Genomic DNA, 12,993 nt, shown 5'->3' with positions numbered 1-12,993 from the left:
TTGCCTTATTCCTCTTCCTTGAGCTTGATTTATGGCAGTGCCTCCTCCACCTTCAACCTCATTGATATGCCATGATAAGGCGGCTGCTGGATGCACTAGACTAGTTAAGTGCTGTTTTCAGATCTTCCTGATTTTGGTGCTTGCTTTGACCAGAAGGAACTCGCCATTACTGTTTCACCTAGGGAGCCATCTGGTTGCACTGTGCATGCCGTTTAACCTGGTCTGAGCAAAGACTTTCTAATCTAGATGACAAAATGTGAAACTCAAAGGAGAAAAGGTCCAGTTCAAAGGTAAAGCCAGCACATTATGGGAAATAAGGGGTCTAGTTAAGAGTTGCTATCCATCTGAGACCTACATAGTGATGTGTAGAGGTATAGCTCGTTTCTTTATCCACTGAAAGGCAGCTCATTGTTAGAGAGCTTTACCAGAACTCAGAAAACGTTGACAGTTTGAGCCAGCATTAGTTCTTTCTAAACCAGCTTCTCTCTCAAGCGAAGTGGTCAACATGCAAATAACAGAATGACAGAGCCAGAGCTTTTAAGGTACAATTGCACAGCCTCCTGCTTGTATAGCAATTGCATGTTTTCCAGCTTAACTAGGCAAAATGGGTCACTCCTGTATCAGCTGGTGTCTGGAGAGGGATGAAGAGTAATTGGGAGCAGAAAAAATGTTAATGTTCATGACTGGAAACCTGCCATTTCAGTCTGTGGGTAAGGAGTGTAATGTCTACAATGAAAATAATGTAAAGAGGCAAATCCTACCATCTGCCACTTTTCAGTAGTGGTAAAAATGTCCTAATTAACAGGAAATGTCTATTGTACTGTGAATAATACAGAGTTTTCAGCTGAGTTTACAGGGGAAGAAGAGTCTTGTTTAGAGCAAGAAAACAAAGATCAGCAACAATAAGATTTAGCTCCTTTCCCCCACAACCCTGAAAGCTTTAAAGCTCAGTTCTGTTTTCTTTACTAGGTTTTTGTCTTTCTCCCCACCTCCCCCTACTGTTTACTGGTGTGCTGTTAATTGAAGGATAGTCATGAGAGCCAGATTTACAGCATTTGTTTGTGTGCCTTGAACAGATCCTGTCTGTTGCATAATATTTATAGCCTGTAGCTCTGTCAAAAGGAGGGCAAGACCTCCAGGCTTCCTATCAGTGGAGCAATGTAGGACTAAATTGCTGCAGTATCTGTTGATCCCAGACAGGAAACCTGGACAAATACGCATTTATATTTGATTTCTTTTAATATTTTTTTCTTCCACAGTTTTCTTCTTAGTATATTGTCTAGTCTTTGCAGATGATCATAAAGCAACTACTTAAAGTTTGTGGCTAATTTCACTATTACCTTACTACTCTGACTATTGTACCAAATAAAACTTAAATGCTGTACAATACTAATATCAGCTACAATATCAGTAACATCTAAGAGCAATTCAGATTATATATATTATATTAAAAATGGAGTATAATTGCTTGTAACTCTTGCCTTCACTTCTCAAAAGAATCTGTTTGGAAATGGCTTTCACACTGCATTAGGTTCTCTAGCTAGTAGTAATCTGATCATAAATTATGCAACCTTAGGAGTTCTAGGCTTCCCACAAGTCATGGCATACATCCCAGAGATCTTGCTGATAAAAGTTTATGCAAGTAAGTTCATTTAGTGTAACAGCAGGGTGGGAGGGAGCAGAAGGAATAGGTATCACATAAGTAAGCTCAGGGAAAGAGTGCCATCATTTACTTCACAAAGTTTAAAATGCAAAAAGACAGACTTACAAATGTGTCTAAATTGAAGAGAATAAAAGTAATTGTTAATGTCTTCCTCAGACTATTAATAAGATGTCACCTACATCCTTAAAGATGACTCTCAGGCAGCTCAGAGAAGGAGCTTCCATGAGCTTACAAGATGTACTCATGATGGAATACAGACTGAGCCAAGCATGCATGGTAAGCAAGCAGCTGAGACTTTTGTCTCTTTCCAGCCACAGACAGGTAGCAAGTCTGTCAGAGACTAAGTTTTACATAGATTACATCAAGGGCTCACAATTTATAGGTTTTTATTTTCAGTATCTTTGTGTGTTTGTTAGGCTGTCACTTTCTTTCTTCCAGTTCTATGTCTTTATATGCAACTTGAAGGACACTACATTAATGATGGTCAGATGGGAATGGTAGAGGGCTTTTAAGAAAACTATGATAGTGTTACAATATAGAAAGTTTTGTATTTGGACCATAATTTTAAACCTGGTGTTCTTGAACAGATTTCCTATTTAAATTACTTAGTTCTCATTGCCTCAGTTCCCATCAAGATGGGAATACTTGTGTATCACTGCCTTTCAGGAGTGCTGTGATAAATCTATTAAAGAAAACAAGAAGTTTTAGTCCTATTTGTAGTAAGGTCTGAGTACTTGGATAACATATGAGGAAGTGACCCTTTCAGTAGAACAGAGTTGCTAACTGAATTATCTGAATGAATTCCTCAAAAAGCTTCCCCATGGTATCATTATTATTAGCTTTGTCACATTTTAAAATAAGATTTTTGTGTGTCTGATGAAATGATTTGTGACGGTTAAGTAAATGCTTTAAAAAAATGTTAAAATGTATCTAATTCTGCTACGTTGTAGTGCCTGACAGTATGCTTGCTGTATCTTTCCTGAAACTAGTATTATGTCTCCATTGCTAGTGAAGCATCCTTAGGGATTGAAATGCTATGTTTACTTTTATAAAAAATAACTGGATCTTTCCAGGATTCCATTTAACTGCAAAGTGTTTCAAGTTTGCAGAATACATCACAATTCCTGAAGAATGGCCCTACTCTGAAGAATTTCTGATCCTACACACCTTAGCCCCCATCATGCAAAACTCTTTAGAAAAATCTATGAGATGTAACACAGAGAGGACTTACACTGCATAAAAGTTGGCTGATTAACTACAGTTCAGACTGATTTTAAGAGCTGTGGCTGCATTTAAGCAAGAAGATATAGAGCTCTTTAATAAGTAAAGAGAAAGTAGGACTAGATGAGAACAGTATAAGTGGGAATTAACTGAATCTTGAAAACTTGCATTTCAAGCAGAAGTGGGATAGGGAGAGATGGGATAAATAGAATCTGTCATGTTATAGCCTTTTTTTTTTTTAAATCTTTCAGAGAGGCCATGACTTCTATGAAGGGGTTCGAGCGGGTAAGCATGCACACCAAAAACATTTCTCAACCTTAATATGCAAACTCACTGTTGTGTTGCTTCTCTGGAGATAAGAAAAGTGCATGCAGCAACAGCCCAGAGAACACTTGCCAGCTTACTACAGTTTTTGCTTATTGGACTGCTGTACGCCCAAAATTTATTATTTGTTCCAAAGTGTAACAGCCATGCATAATCTCAGTTTCCTAACATTATTTATCCACCTGGTAATGCAGCACCATGAAAAGGTTTCAGAAGTTAATTGGGAAAGTTCAAAATATATTTAACACTGACAGTAGCGAGTAGCTACCTGTATCATTTGTGTGTCCAGATTTAGTGTTGTCACATAGCCAGTTCAGCCAGCTGCAAGATGGTTTAAGACTGTTTGTGTAGAAAATTGTTAGAGGAGAGACTACTTTCACCCATGTCCAAAATATCTCTGTATAGAGGTATCTTTCTTACTATTAAAAAACTATATATATAAGCTTAATGTTAAATAATTCAGCATTTTAAGGCATTGGTCAAGCTAGGTAGTGGTAAAAGTAGAGCAGCAGCTCAGCAAGTTCATCTAGGGGACAGACTTAGATTCTGTCCTTGATTCTACTGCTGATTCACTATGCAGTTTGTCAAACCCAGTGTCACATCTGTTAGAAACTGTAATAATTATTTTTGTACTATTCAGCACAAGATGAAACAAAGAGGCATTTCCTTTTCCAAGGAGCTTACAGTACAAGACATTTGGATGAATAACTCTTTGGGGTCAAGGGAACCTGGCTTTTAATTCACACAGATATCTGTCTTTTTAAAGTAGTTTAAAATCCACTTGAGTAGTGGATATTAGTTTGAGTGTTCACTATTAGTAATACTGTATTAAAGATAGCCTGGGGTGAGAGATGCAAAGTTTGTTTGTACAGCATGGAAAAAGTTTCCAGTCTTAATTAATTAATCTTCAGCACTTATTAGCAGAGAGTCCTCTGAAGAATTTACCACACATGTTGAGAAGTACATAGTTTTCATTATGTTGGTAATGGGGACAAAGATATCCTAAGAATATTCTTTTTAAGATCTATTCTATATCACCATATAAAGCTGCTGAAATGTAGTTATTCAGGAAGTGAGAAACTCAAAGTCTGAGAGTCAGATGAACACCAAACCAAATTCTCACTTGTAATGCACAAGGTCATTAAATCACATGGGGATGCAGTAGAGGACAAAAGCAAATCACTTGTCAGTATGGCCAGTAAATTACACAAACTGCTTGTAAAGAAAGAAGCTGCAAGAACAGCAGTTGGGAAGGTTTCTTTTACATAGGATGATGTAGCAAAGGCTTAACTCTATCAGGGGAAGGAAAAAAAACCCCCACCACCAGAGATCCAGCTGCACTAAGGGGATTGCTAAGAATAATAATTTGTTCTTGAAGTACTTTTTCTCTCCGATTGCTGCACGTATCTTGTCCTCAGTTTTGTCATCTTAAAATTGTTTCTCTTGTTTAAGAGTGGTGAAGATTCTTACTGAAGATGAAGATCATTTTTGTAGTTGGGTCTAATCTCAAAAATCATTATCCAACAATGTACTGAGCATCCTTTTTAACAGGAAGATTCACAGGATCAACCATAGTGGATAAAAATGATAAAAATGTTGATTTAAGTATTAGCTTTTTCTTTATTAAAACATTACATTCCAAGCATTTAAGAGACAGCTGTTGACCCTGTCTACCACAAGAGGATCTACCACAAAGTAAAGATATAATAATGAGATTTTAGTTTTTGAAGATTGTTTTTCAGCAACAGTGGCCATAGGTCAGGTTTTAATAACAGCTTTTATCTGCTTCGAACCATAATTTTAATAGGCATGCTAGGGAAGTAGTTTGTGTAAAAGCTTTTTAAACCTGCTTTGACCTGAGGTCAAAATTTCATTTTTCTTTTAGCCAGTTTTCTTTCAACCAGACTGAAAAATCTGCTGGCAAACAGTCTTCCCCATTTATGATTCTTGAGATTGGAGCCACTAAAGGAAAACCAAAACCCTCAAGGCATGAAATACACAGATCACATTTCATCAACATTTTCCCATATAATGGTAAATGTGGTCTTTGAACACTTTAGGTATCCATTTTTTACCTTGATTTATAGAATAATACATAAACTAAGAAATGCATAGCTCTGAGTAATTTCCAAGAATTTTGTTTTTTTAATTCTTACTGCATAAGAAAAGCAGTCATTTTTGGAGTCAGTGCTGAAACACATCCAGGTAGACAACAATCTCAGCAGCCTGAGGGGACAAAAATCTCTTAAATTAGCTTCCTAACTATTTGTGCAGGAAGGTACACTTCAAATGGAATTGTAAAGGCCTTCTACGTATTGCTGATCCTGCAAAGATCTTATTTCCACATGGCTTCTGCCTTGTCTCCTGCAGTGCTAGCAGCTGGCAGATGTGAGCCTTGCCCTGGGCACACAAACCCCCTGCAGTCAGCAGGTAGGTAGGTAGATTTCATTGCAACTAACAGAACTTCAGGTACTTAGAAATATCAGTGTTTTGACTGTGCTGAACGAAGCTAAGCTAACAGAACACTAACTGAAGTCCAATAAAGTCAATGCTACTAAACAGAAGGGGGTTGGATTTTTTTTTTAAAAGGTAAAACACAAGAACAAATCCTTAATACAATATCTATGTTCAGTTACTTTTATCTTAATGAACTTCCCTTAGCCTACCTTCGAAGTCTTCAGAATTTTTGTTCCGTTTGTGTAGTAATTGATATCTCAAGCTGGAGAAACACAAAATATACAGAAGTTAATGCAGAAAGGGAATATTTTCACAACACTATTAGAAAACAACTATTTTAACTCATATAAGATTAAAGATTTCATTGGAGAGATCATTATGAGCATTCAGTTTATCCACCAGAGTAAAACTGGCCACAGATCCAAACAGAAAGATTAACTTGATTACACAGTGAAGTAGAGAATTATCAGCAATTACTACTGTATTTCAGAGTTGAAGCTGTAGTAGTATATACATGGACTTCTCCCCCCCCGCCCCCCCCCCAGTTTAAAGCATCTCTAGTCAGTGTTGGCTTTTGTGGATAACAGTTAAGACTATTTTAGCCAGATTGTGAACTTCAGCTAATGTTGAAGAAAATCATTAGGTAATTACTACTCCAATAGAATAAATAAAGTTGATTTGGGACAATTATGTATTTTGACCCAAACCAATCAATGGCTTCACATCACAATGTTTAAAATTAACTTCTAGGATCATAACTTTTCAGTAAGTTACCCAGTTGAATGACTTGGTAAAATCACTCTTCTACAGCACATTTGTTTTCAAGAATTGCCTGTATGGATTCTACTCTCTGTGGAATTGCAGCTTCTATCTGTATAATGGGTTTCTTTTCAAAATTAGTGTTTATTTGTATCCCAGGAGTCCTTAGTCTTGTATTTGCAGGTAAGTAGATGCAGGGCTCTGATTCTCCTTTCTCTTTGGAGATGCAAACTAAAGAGTCGTGGTGCCTGTATGTCTTCAGCTACAGAAATAGTAATTAGTGCAGTTGTCACTTGAATGGCATTTATTTTCTAGGCATTTTCCAAGTGTTAGCTCTAGAGGTAGAAGTTAAAAAGAAATTTTCAAGACACATTTTTTACCACAAGCTGCCATAACACCTGTCTTTTGATAAGACACAGTCTTTAGGTAGGCATTCTTTCCACTGAACTTAAAATCCAGCTCCTTTGCACATTTCTGATCCTGGGTTGTTCTAGTTTAGTCACTAATAATGAAGTCTGTTTAGAAAGACATGAAAACTTACCAAAAAACCAGCTGTTATTCTTCAAAATATCTAGTCTCTGTGAGTGTCTTCTGTCCACACACCTTTAGAATCATCCTACTCTGAACTCTTTGTCAAACAAACAAACAAATTCCATTCCTAGCAGCAGCACGTGAGAGATGCTTCCTGCCCATCCTCCCGTATATGCTGTGGGCTGTGTTGGTCAGGAGGTCTCCCAGGACACAGGTGCATCTCCAAATCAGTTGCTGATATCACACATCTGAAGGGAATGTGTGTTGAGGAGGGATGTTGGCTAGTCAGTGCATCCCAGAGAGCCACAGTTACTATAGCTGTTCTTTTTTAATTATAAAAATTTCACATTTTGAATAGCACCTTTATGGGTTTTCTTGGAGCCAGAAAGGTGCTCAGAAGGACGTTCTGGAATTCCATTCATACTGGTCATTCTTACACACAAATAAACTCTTGTCTCATTACTGTTTGCTAGTGCAGCTGTTCTTGCTGACATGCCTTCAACATTCCCGTGATACAAGGAATGCTTTTTGAGAATTGATATTTTCTTGTTATACTTTTACTTGCAATTCATTCACTGATGATTTTATCTTCAGTGGCATATTTTCCAGGATACAGGGTAAAGTATATGTGCTAAGATTATACAAATCTTCACAGTTAAATCTACATACGTCTGCAGTATCTGTCAGTATTTACACATAGATATACTTGATTCTCCCACAAAGATACTCTGCTTTACTCCTTCCTCATCAGTTATTTCATTATTAGTTTTTATGATGTGTTTCAATTAGCATTAGGCATTTAACACTTACTTTGAGTCATCTCCTATACTCTACAAAGAATCAGATTTTGCACAGAGGTGTGGAAGTCCTTGTACAAAAGGAGCATCATGCACTGTTCCCAGTTTCACATGAAAAAGCAGAAGTCAGGCAAGAGTAGTAGGTCCAACAGAAAGCACTAATGTCAGGTCTATTCCTTCAAAGCTTGGGCTACTTCTGAAGTGATTCACTGTTCCTTGTATCATCAGGCAACTCCCAGATATGTCTCTAGACAGGTCACAACTCAAGAATTTTTGTTAGAGTAGAAATACATATGTTACAAAACCACTGTCTTCTCCAGAGCATATTGATGTTTCTCCCCCATGCATCCACTGTAGTTGTCTGTCTGGATGCAATCTGAAGTCATATTAATTAGAGGAAGTCTACAAATAACTTTTGTGTTTTTATACTCCACCTGACAGTGCTGACTGACAAAGACCAGTCCCCCAGATGGAAGCCAGCTGCTCTAGAAGAAGTCAGTGATGAATTTCTGGACGATTGTTTTAAGCCATTGGGAAACAACGATCTCAAGTTGTAAAGATCAAGCCTATTGATATCTTATACATCTGCTTAATTCTACGATATAAAAATTAATAGCAGTATGATAAAGCTTGACAAGACTCTTTTAGCTAGCCCGAGATTTGTAAGTCTAATTTTTTGCATTCAGGAACATGCTCTTTTGTTATGCTGCCATAATGGCAAAATAATCATATCTCTGGTTAATAAGGGGAAAAATTACTTCAAGGCAAATTGTTATTTTTACTGCTTTACACAATGATTAACATTTAATTTCTGCGTCAACTCTTAGTTTAGGAGGAACCTTTGGGGAGAGAGCATAGTTAAGGGATGACCTAATAAGCAAGAAGTCAGGAGACCTTTGTGTTCTTGTCTCTGTCACTGATCGGTTAACTTGGGATTGTGCCTTAGATTCTTCTCTAAACAATGAAAATAAAATATACTTAAAGCTTTAAAACAGAGCTACAAAGGAAAGTGCAAGACGTGCTAAATGCATGGTGTTAAATAGTCTTTTAAATAAAAGGTCAGACTAACACATTATTAGTCTGAGAGCAAGGAATTGTTCTATTGATTTAACATTTGGTCAGTATTCAGTCTTGCTATGTGATGTAGACATTGTTTCAAATGTCATAATATTGCCAGAGCCTGGAGCACACTTCTGCTTGCTTGTAAAACCAAATTTTTTAAATGCCATTAAGCTTGATTGAACTGCAGAATTAGTTTTTCATTATTTCAAAAATTGTTAGTTTTTCCTGGTCTTACAGTGGTAAAGAAATAACTGTCTCAGACCTTCCTCTGAAAACTAAGCAGCACATCTCCTGTTGATGTGAGTGATTGTCTAATGATTTTAGTGGTAGAGGTCAGCCTGGGCCTAATACTACAAGTGGCTGGAGTTTATCTATACCAACTAGTCTGAGTTGCCATTTGCTTGTGCCTGCTGGGTGGAAAATTTGTGAAAAGTAGGGGGAACACAGCAATACATACTGAAGATAATGAATAGGGGAAAAGGTGAAATATCTGCTGGTACATGGATCGTATAGGTTTTTAACACAACATATCCTAACAAATGTATTTGTTGGAACCAAAATTTAAATATATATCAAAACCCCTTTGTTGTATGTGCATTAAAGGTTGCTGGGTTCTGATACTAATAATACTTGAAGTTATACGACATAACCAGAGCCCCTTGATAAAAGTATAATCTTTTGGGGGAGATAAAATTAAATTTTCTATTGTGCATGCAACACATAGCTACTAATCTTTCTTCAACAGTAAGACTGCATGCTTTTTTATGGTTAATCAAATCATGTATCAGTATCTCTTCCTACTTGTTGCTACAGTTATAGGCAGGTCACAAATAGAAATTTTGGACTCTCTGATGAACCACTGAGACTAAAAGAAAACTTTTGTTCAAATTACGTAGCCAGTAATCAGCACTGGGGAATCAAAAAGTCAGAGCTACAGCAGAACCGTTACGGAGTTTTCAACATTGGGCAGTTTTTATTACCAGCGGTAATGGTCTGCACTGGTTTAAGGCTCCTTCCTTCCTAGAAGCTGTTGCCTGGAAACAAAGTCCAGGAAATTCAGACATCAAGGTGAACTACTAGAGTGACTTTCAAAGAGTTAGAGGTGAGCAAAATGGAGAGCAAAATCAAGAAAAAATGGCACCTTGCTTTGTCACTAGAATCTTTAAGATAAAATTGTGAAAATTTCAGCTGTGAGTTAATGTTACCATGTACAACTTTATTATGAGACAGTCCTTGATTTTATTTTCAAAAGCAGTTGAGAAATTTCATTAATACCATTTGGGTAATCCTGAAAATCTGACTTGAATTTCTACCTCATGCTGGTTCTGTAAGAAATGTAAACCACGCCCCTTATTTTTTAAAAATGTTATACGTTTTAGATTCTTAAACAATTAGTATTTTTATTTTTAAAAAATTAGTTCATTCAATTCTTTTTGTACAAAAGGAGCAATCTTCAGCGACTATATTTAATGAAGAACACAGTAATCCCCAGGAAGCAGGGATCATACCTTCTCTGATTGAAAAGGACTTAAAACGTTTTAGCAAGAGTATACTTCTGAATCAATAAACTTTGACTTGCATGTTCAGTTGCTTCCAAAATTTATGTGAACAGGAATTACCCAAACTCACGGTAACAAGATCCTGTCCAATCTGTGCATTTTTATCAAATAAAAGTCATACAAGCAGATGGTAAGTTTAATTTTATTTGGTCCACAAGAAAATATTTTCCAGAAAAAATATTGTAAAAATATATTGTAGTGTGTTTTATTTGGGAATACTGATGTGTCTTACTCCAGAAATGTCAATTTTACAAAGCTGTGCTGCAGTTAATGTGTTTTGAACCATTATTAGAATATCAAGTCAATCACATTGTACCCACTCAGACTATACTTACGTTTCCTGGAGAAAATATAAAGCATATGTATTTTTAACTCCTAGATAGAAGTAAACGGTTTTGCAAAGTATGCCAGTCCCATACTGGAGTGCCTTTATTACACAAAGTCAGGTCAAAGAATCAGTGGCAACTTAGTTGGAAAGCCACTGTAAGTGGATTTATAAGACTATAGGACAGCTTAGAGTAATCTAATGATAAGTAAACAGATGTAATTTTATTTAGGTAAAGAATTTTTTATATTTGTTAGTATTATATATTAAAAATACAGCAGAACTCTGGCAAGAGATCTCCTTTGATCTCTTACCAGATTGTAGTATTGAACAGTAAGTGCATTATTTTTTAAGGACAGTGTCCTGTAAAAGAGATTGTTTTCCTGGTGAGAAGCTGTCTCCCTGTTGTTTGTAAGCTTATTTGCTTTCCATTTGCTGCATGCTTTCCCTGAAGAGCCAATGTCATAGAAAGCATCATAAACCAGCTGGAATCGCACTTCAGGCCATATTGAAGCTGCTGTAATCTTCAAGCATTAATGAGGGAAGACAAGCTTTGTTGTTGCAGGTAAGGACTGGTTGGACATAACAAGCAGCAGGCGATTCAGTCGCTATCGCATTATGGGTGGCTCTCTGAGCAAGCAGCGCAGCCATCCCACACCGCAAGTATTCCAAAAGGAAGCTCACTGCGATGCATGTTTAATTATACCTAGGTAACTTTCTCCTTTGAGGAAATTTTGAGTCTTTATCAGTACAGATGCGATGATGTGACTTTAGGCTATTTTATATTATTTTATAATTCTGCCTGCTGTTGGACTGTGCAGTGGCAGCCTGCCAATAGAGAAGCTGGTTTCAAAAGTGCATCTGTTATTCTGACTCCAGAAGAGTGTCAGATGCTAAGGCTACATCCAAAGAAAGGATGTGAGACATTACAACACCTAACTCCCTGTGGCAGCCACCAAGGTATTTGTACAAGGGTCAAGACAGATATACCTAAATGCACTCCTAAACTGAGTGCTGTTTTCTATCTGCTATTCACCTATCTGGTAATTAATGTCTATGGTATGGAGTTTGGGCTTTTTTTTTTTCTGTTGTTTTTTTTTTTTTTTTTTTTTTTAATTACTGTCTTTGGCAATGTTAACATTCTTGAGTCAAGACTAACGTTACAGAAAGGTTGGCCTTTTTTTGTAATAAAGCTTTATTTTAGCTATAATAAGAATAGGAATCTTTTTTAATACTATGGTTAAGCAATATCCAGTTAATATGTACTGATCTGATCAGTGTTTCGGTTTTGCTTTTTAATTCACCCAAGTATGCAGCAGAGGTTTTTTTGGATAGAGCAAATATAGGATCATCTAATGTTTTACATAGTTTAGAGCTTCAAGGAACATCACTGTTAGCAGCAGAATTTAAATGGGCCACAATACCTTAGTCCCACTTCACATGTGGTTTCAAAGACTATGTTACTTCATAGACCAGGCATTATAACATGAGCAGATTTTGTTCCCTTTTTCAGCAAAAGCCTGAGAACAGTCTTCATAGCAGGGTCTAGTCTGGTGACTGAAGTAATGGCAGTCTTGTGCTGTGTTACAGAGAAGCATTTTTCATCCTTTGCTCTTGATACAACCACTTCCCCATATAGGTGAACTTCAAATAACTAAGCTTGTGTCAGAAAGTTTGCAGAACAGCTCAATTCATAGACTGTCTTATGTCTGAGAATAAGCTAAAAATAACAATTTACATGGTCCTCTTTCTGCTTGTTTCCCATTGCTTGAAAAATCATGCTTTATATCATTTACTAGAACTATGTGTACCTTTTAAAAATAGTAACAGTTTTTGCCAGTATGGAAAGCATTTTTCTATAAAATGAAGACATAAAATGGAAAAGCACTTTGATTAGGAAAAAACCCTTATGTCTTTTAAACTGGCTATAACAGAAAAAGGAACAAACGGGTGCTAATAACCCAAGCTTTTACAAGGCATTCACTTTGTATAAAATGTCAGCAAAATTACAGCTTTAAGATGGCTATGATTAATTTATGCCTTTCTTGATATCTCGAATGCTAGTTATGAGTGCAGTAGGTCAGGCTGCAAGTCCTGGAGAGGCAGGGTGCAGTGTGTGGATGCAAGCTAGATCAAACCGGTAAAGAACGTAGCCCTTTAGCTTTGGGCCTAAGGCTTATTCACTAATTCAGTGCATGGCTCAGGTTTTAGGTTTCTGTAGCTCATATTTGCATCCCCAAACACAGTTTTACCAGCAGGTAAGCGATGAGCCTACAGAAGCTGAAGGAAGGTATA

The 12,993-nt window shown here is 36.8% G+C and overlaps 1 protein-coding gene across 4 annotated transcripts in view; it reads left to right on the top strand.

The window, feature by feature from the left end:
- HIBCH (3-hydroxyisobutyryl-CoA hydrolase) overlaps nt 1–10,499 on the top strand; it is a 49,307-nt gene extending 38,808 nt beyond the window's left edge. Inside the window, exons 12-15 of one of the 4 annotated variants that reach the window (XM_075028000.1) lie at nt 1,820–1,939; nt 3,136–3,169; nt 5,579–5,638; nt 8,194–10,499. In XM_075028000.1, the coding sequence (XP_074884101.1) occupies nt 1,820–1,939; nt 3,136–3,169; nt 5,579–5,638; nt 8,194–8,309 (330 nt within the window). In that variant the 3' untranslated portion in view covers nt 8,310–10,499. The other 3 variants (XM_075027999.1, XM_075028002.1, XM_075028001.1) reach the window with 3 other exon arrangements.
- Nucleotides 10,500–12,993: the final 2,494 nt, after the last annotated feature.

Source organism: Buteo buteo, chromosome 5 (assembly GCF_964188355.1).
Source record: "Buteo buteo chromosome 5, bButBut1.hap1.1, whole genome shotgun sequence".
Classification (NCBI taxonomy): domain Eukaryota; kingdom Metazoa; phylum Chordata; class Aves; order Accipitriformes; family Accipitridae; genus Buteo; species Buteo buteo.
The sequence above is the reverse complement of the archived record's forward strand: the minus strand, read 5'-3'. Positions and strand labels throughout refer to the sequence as shown.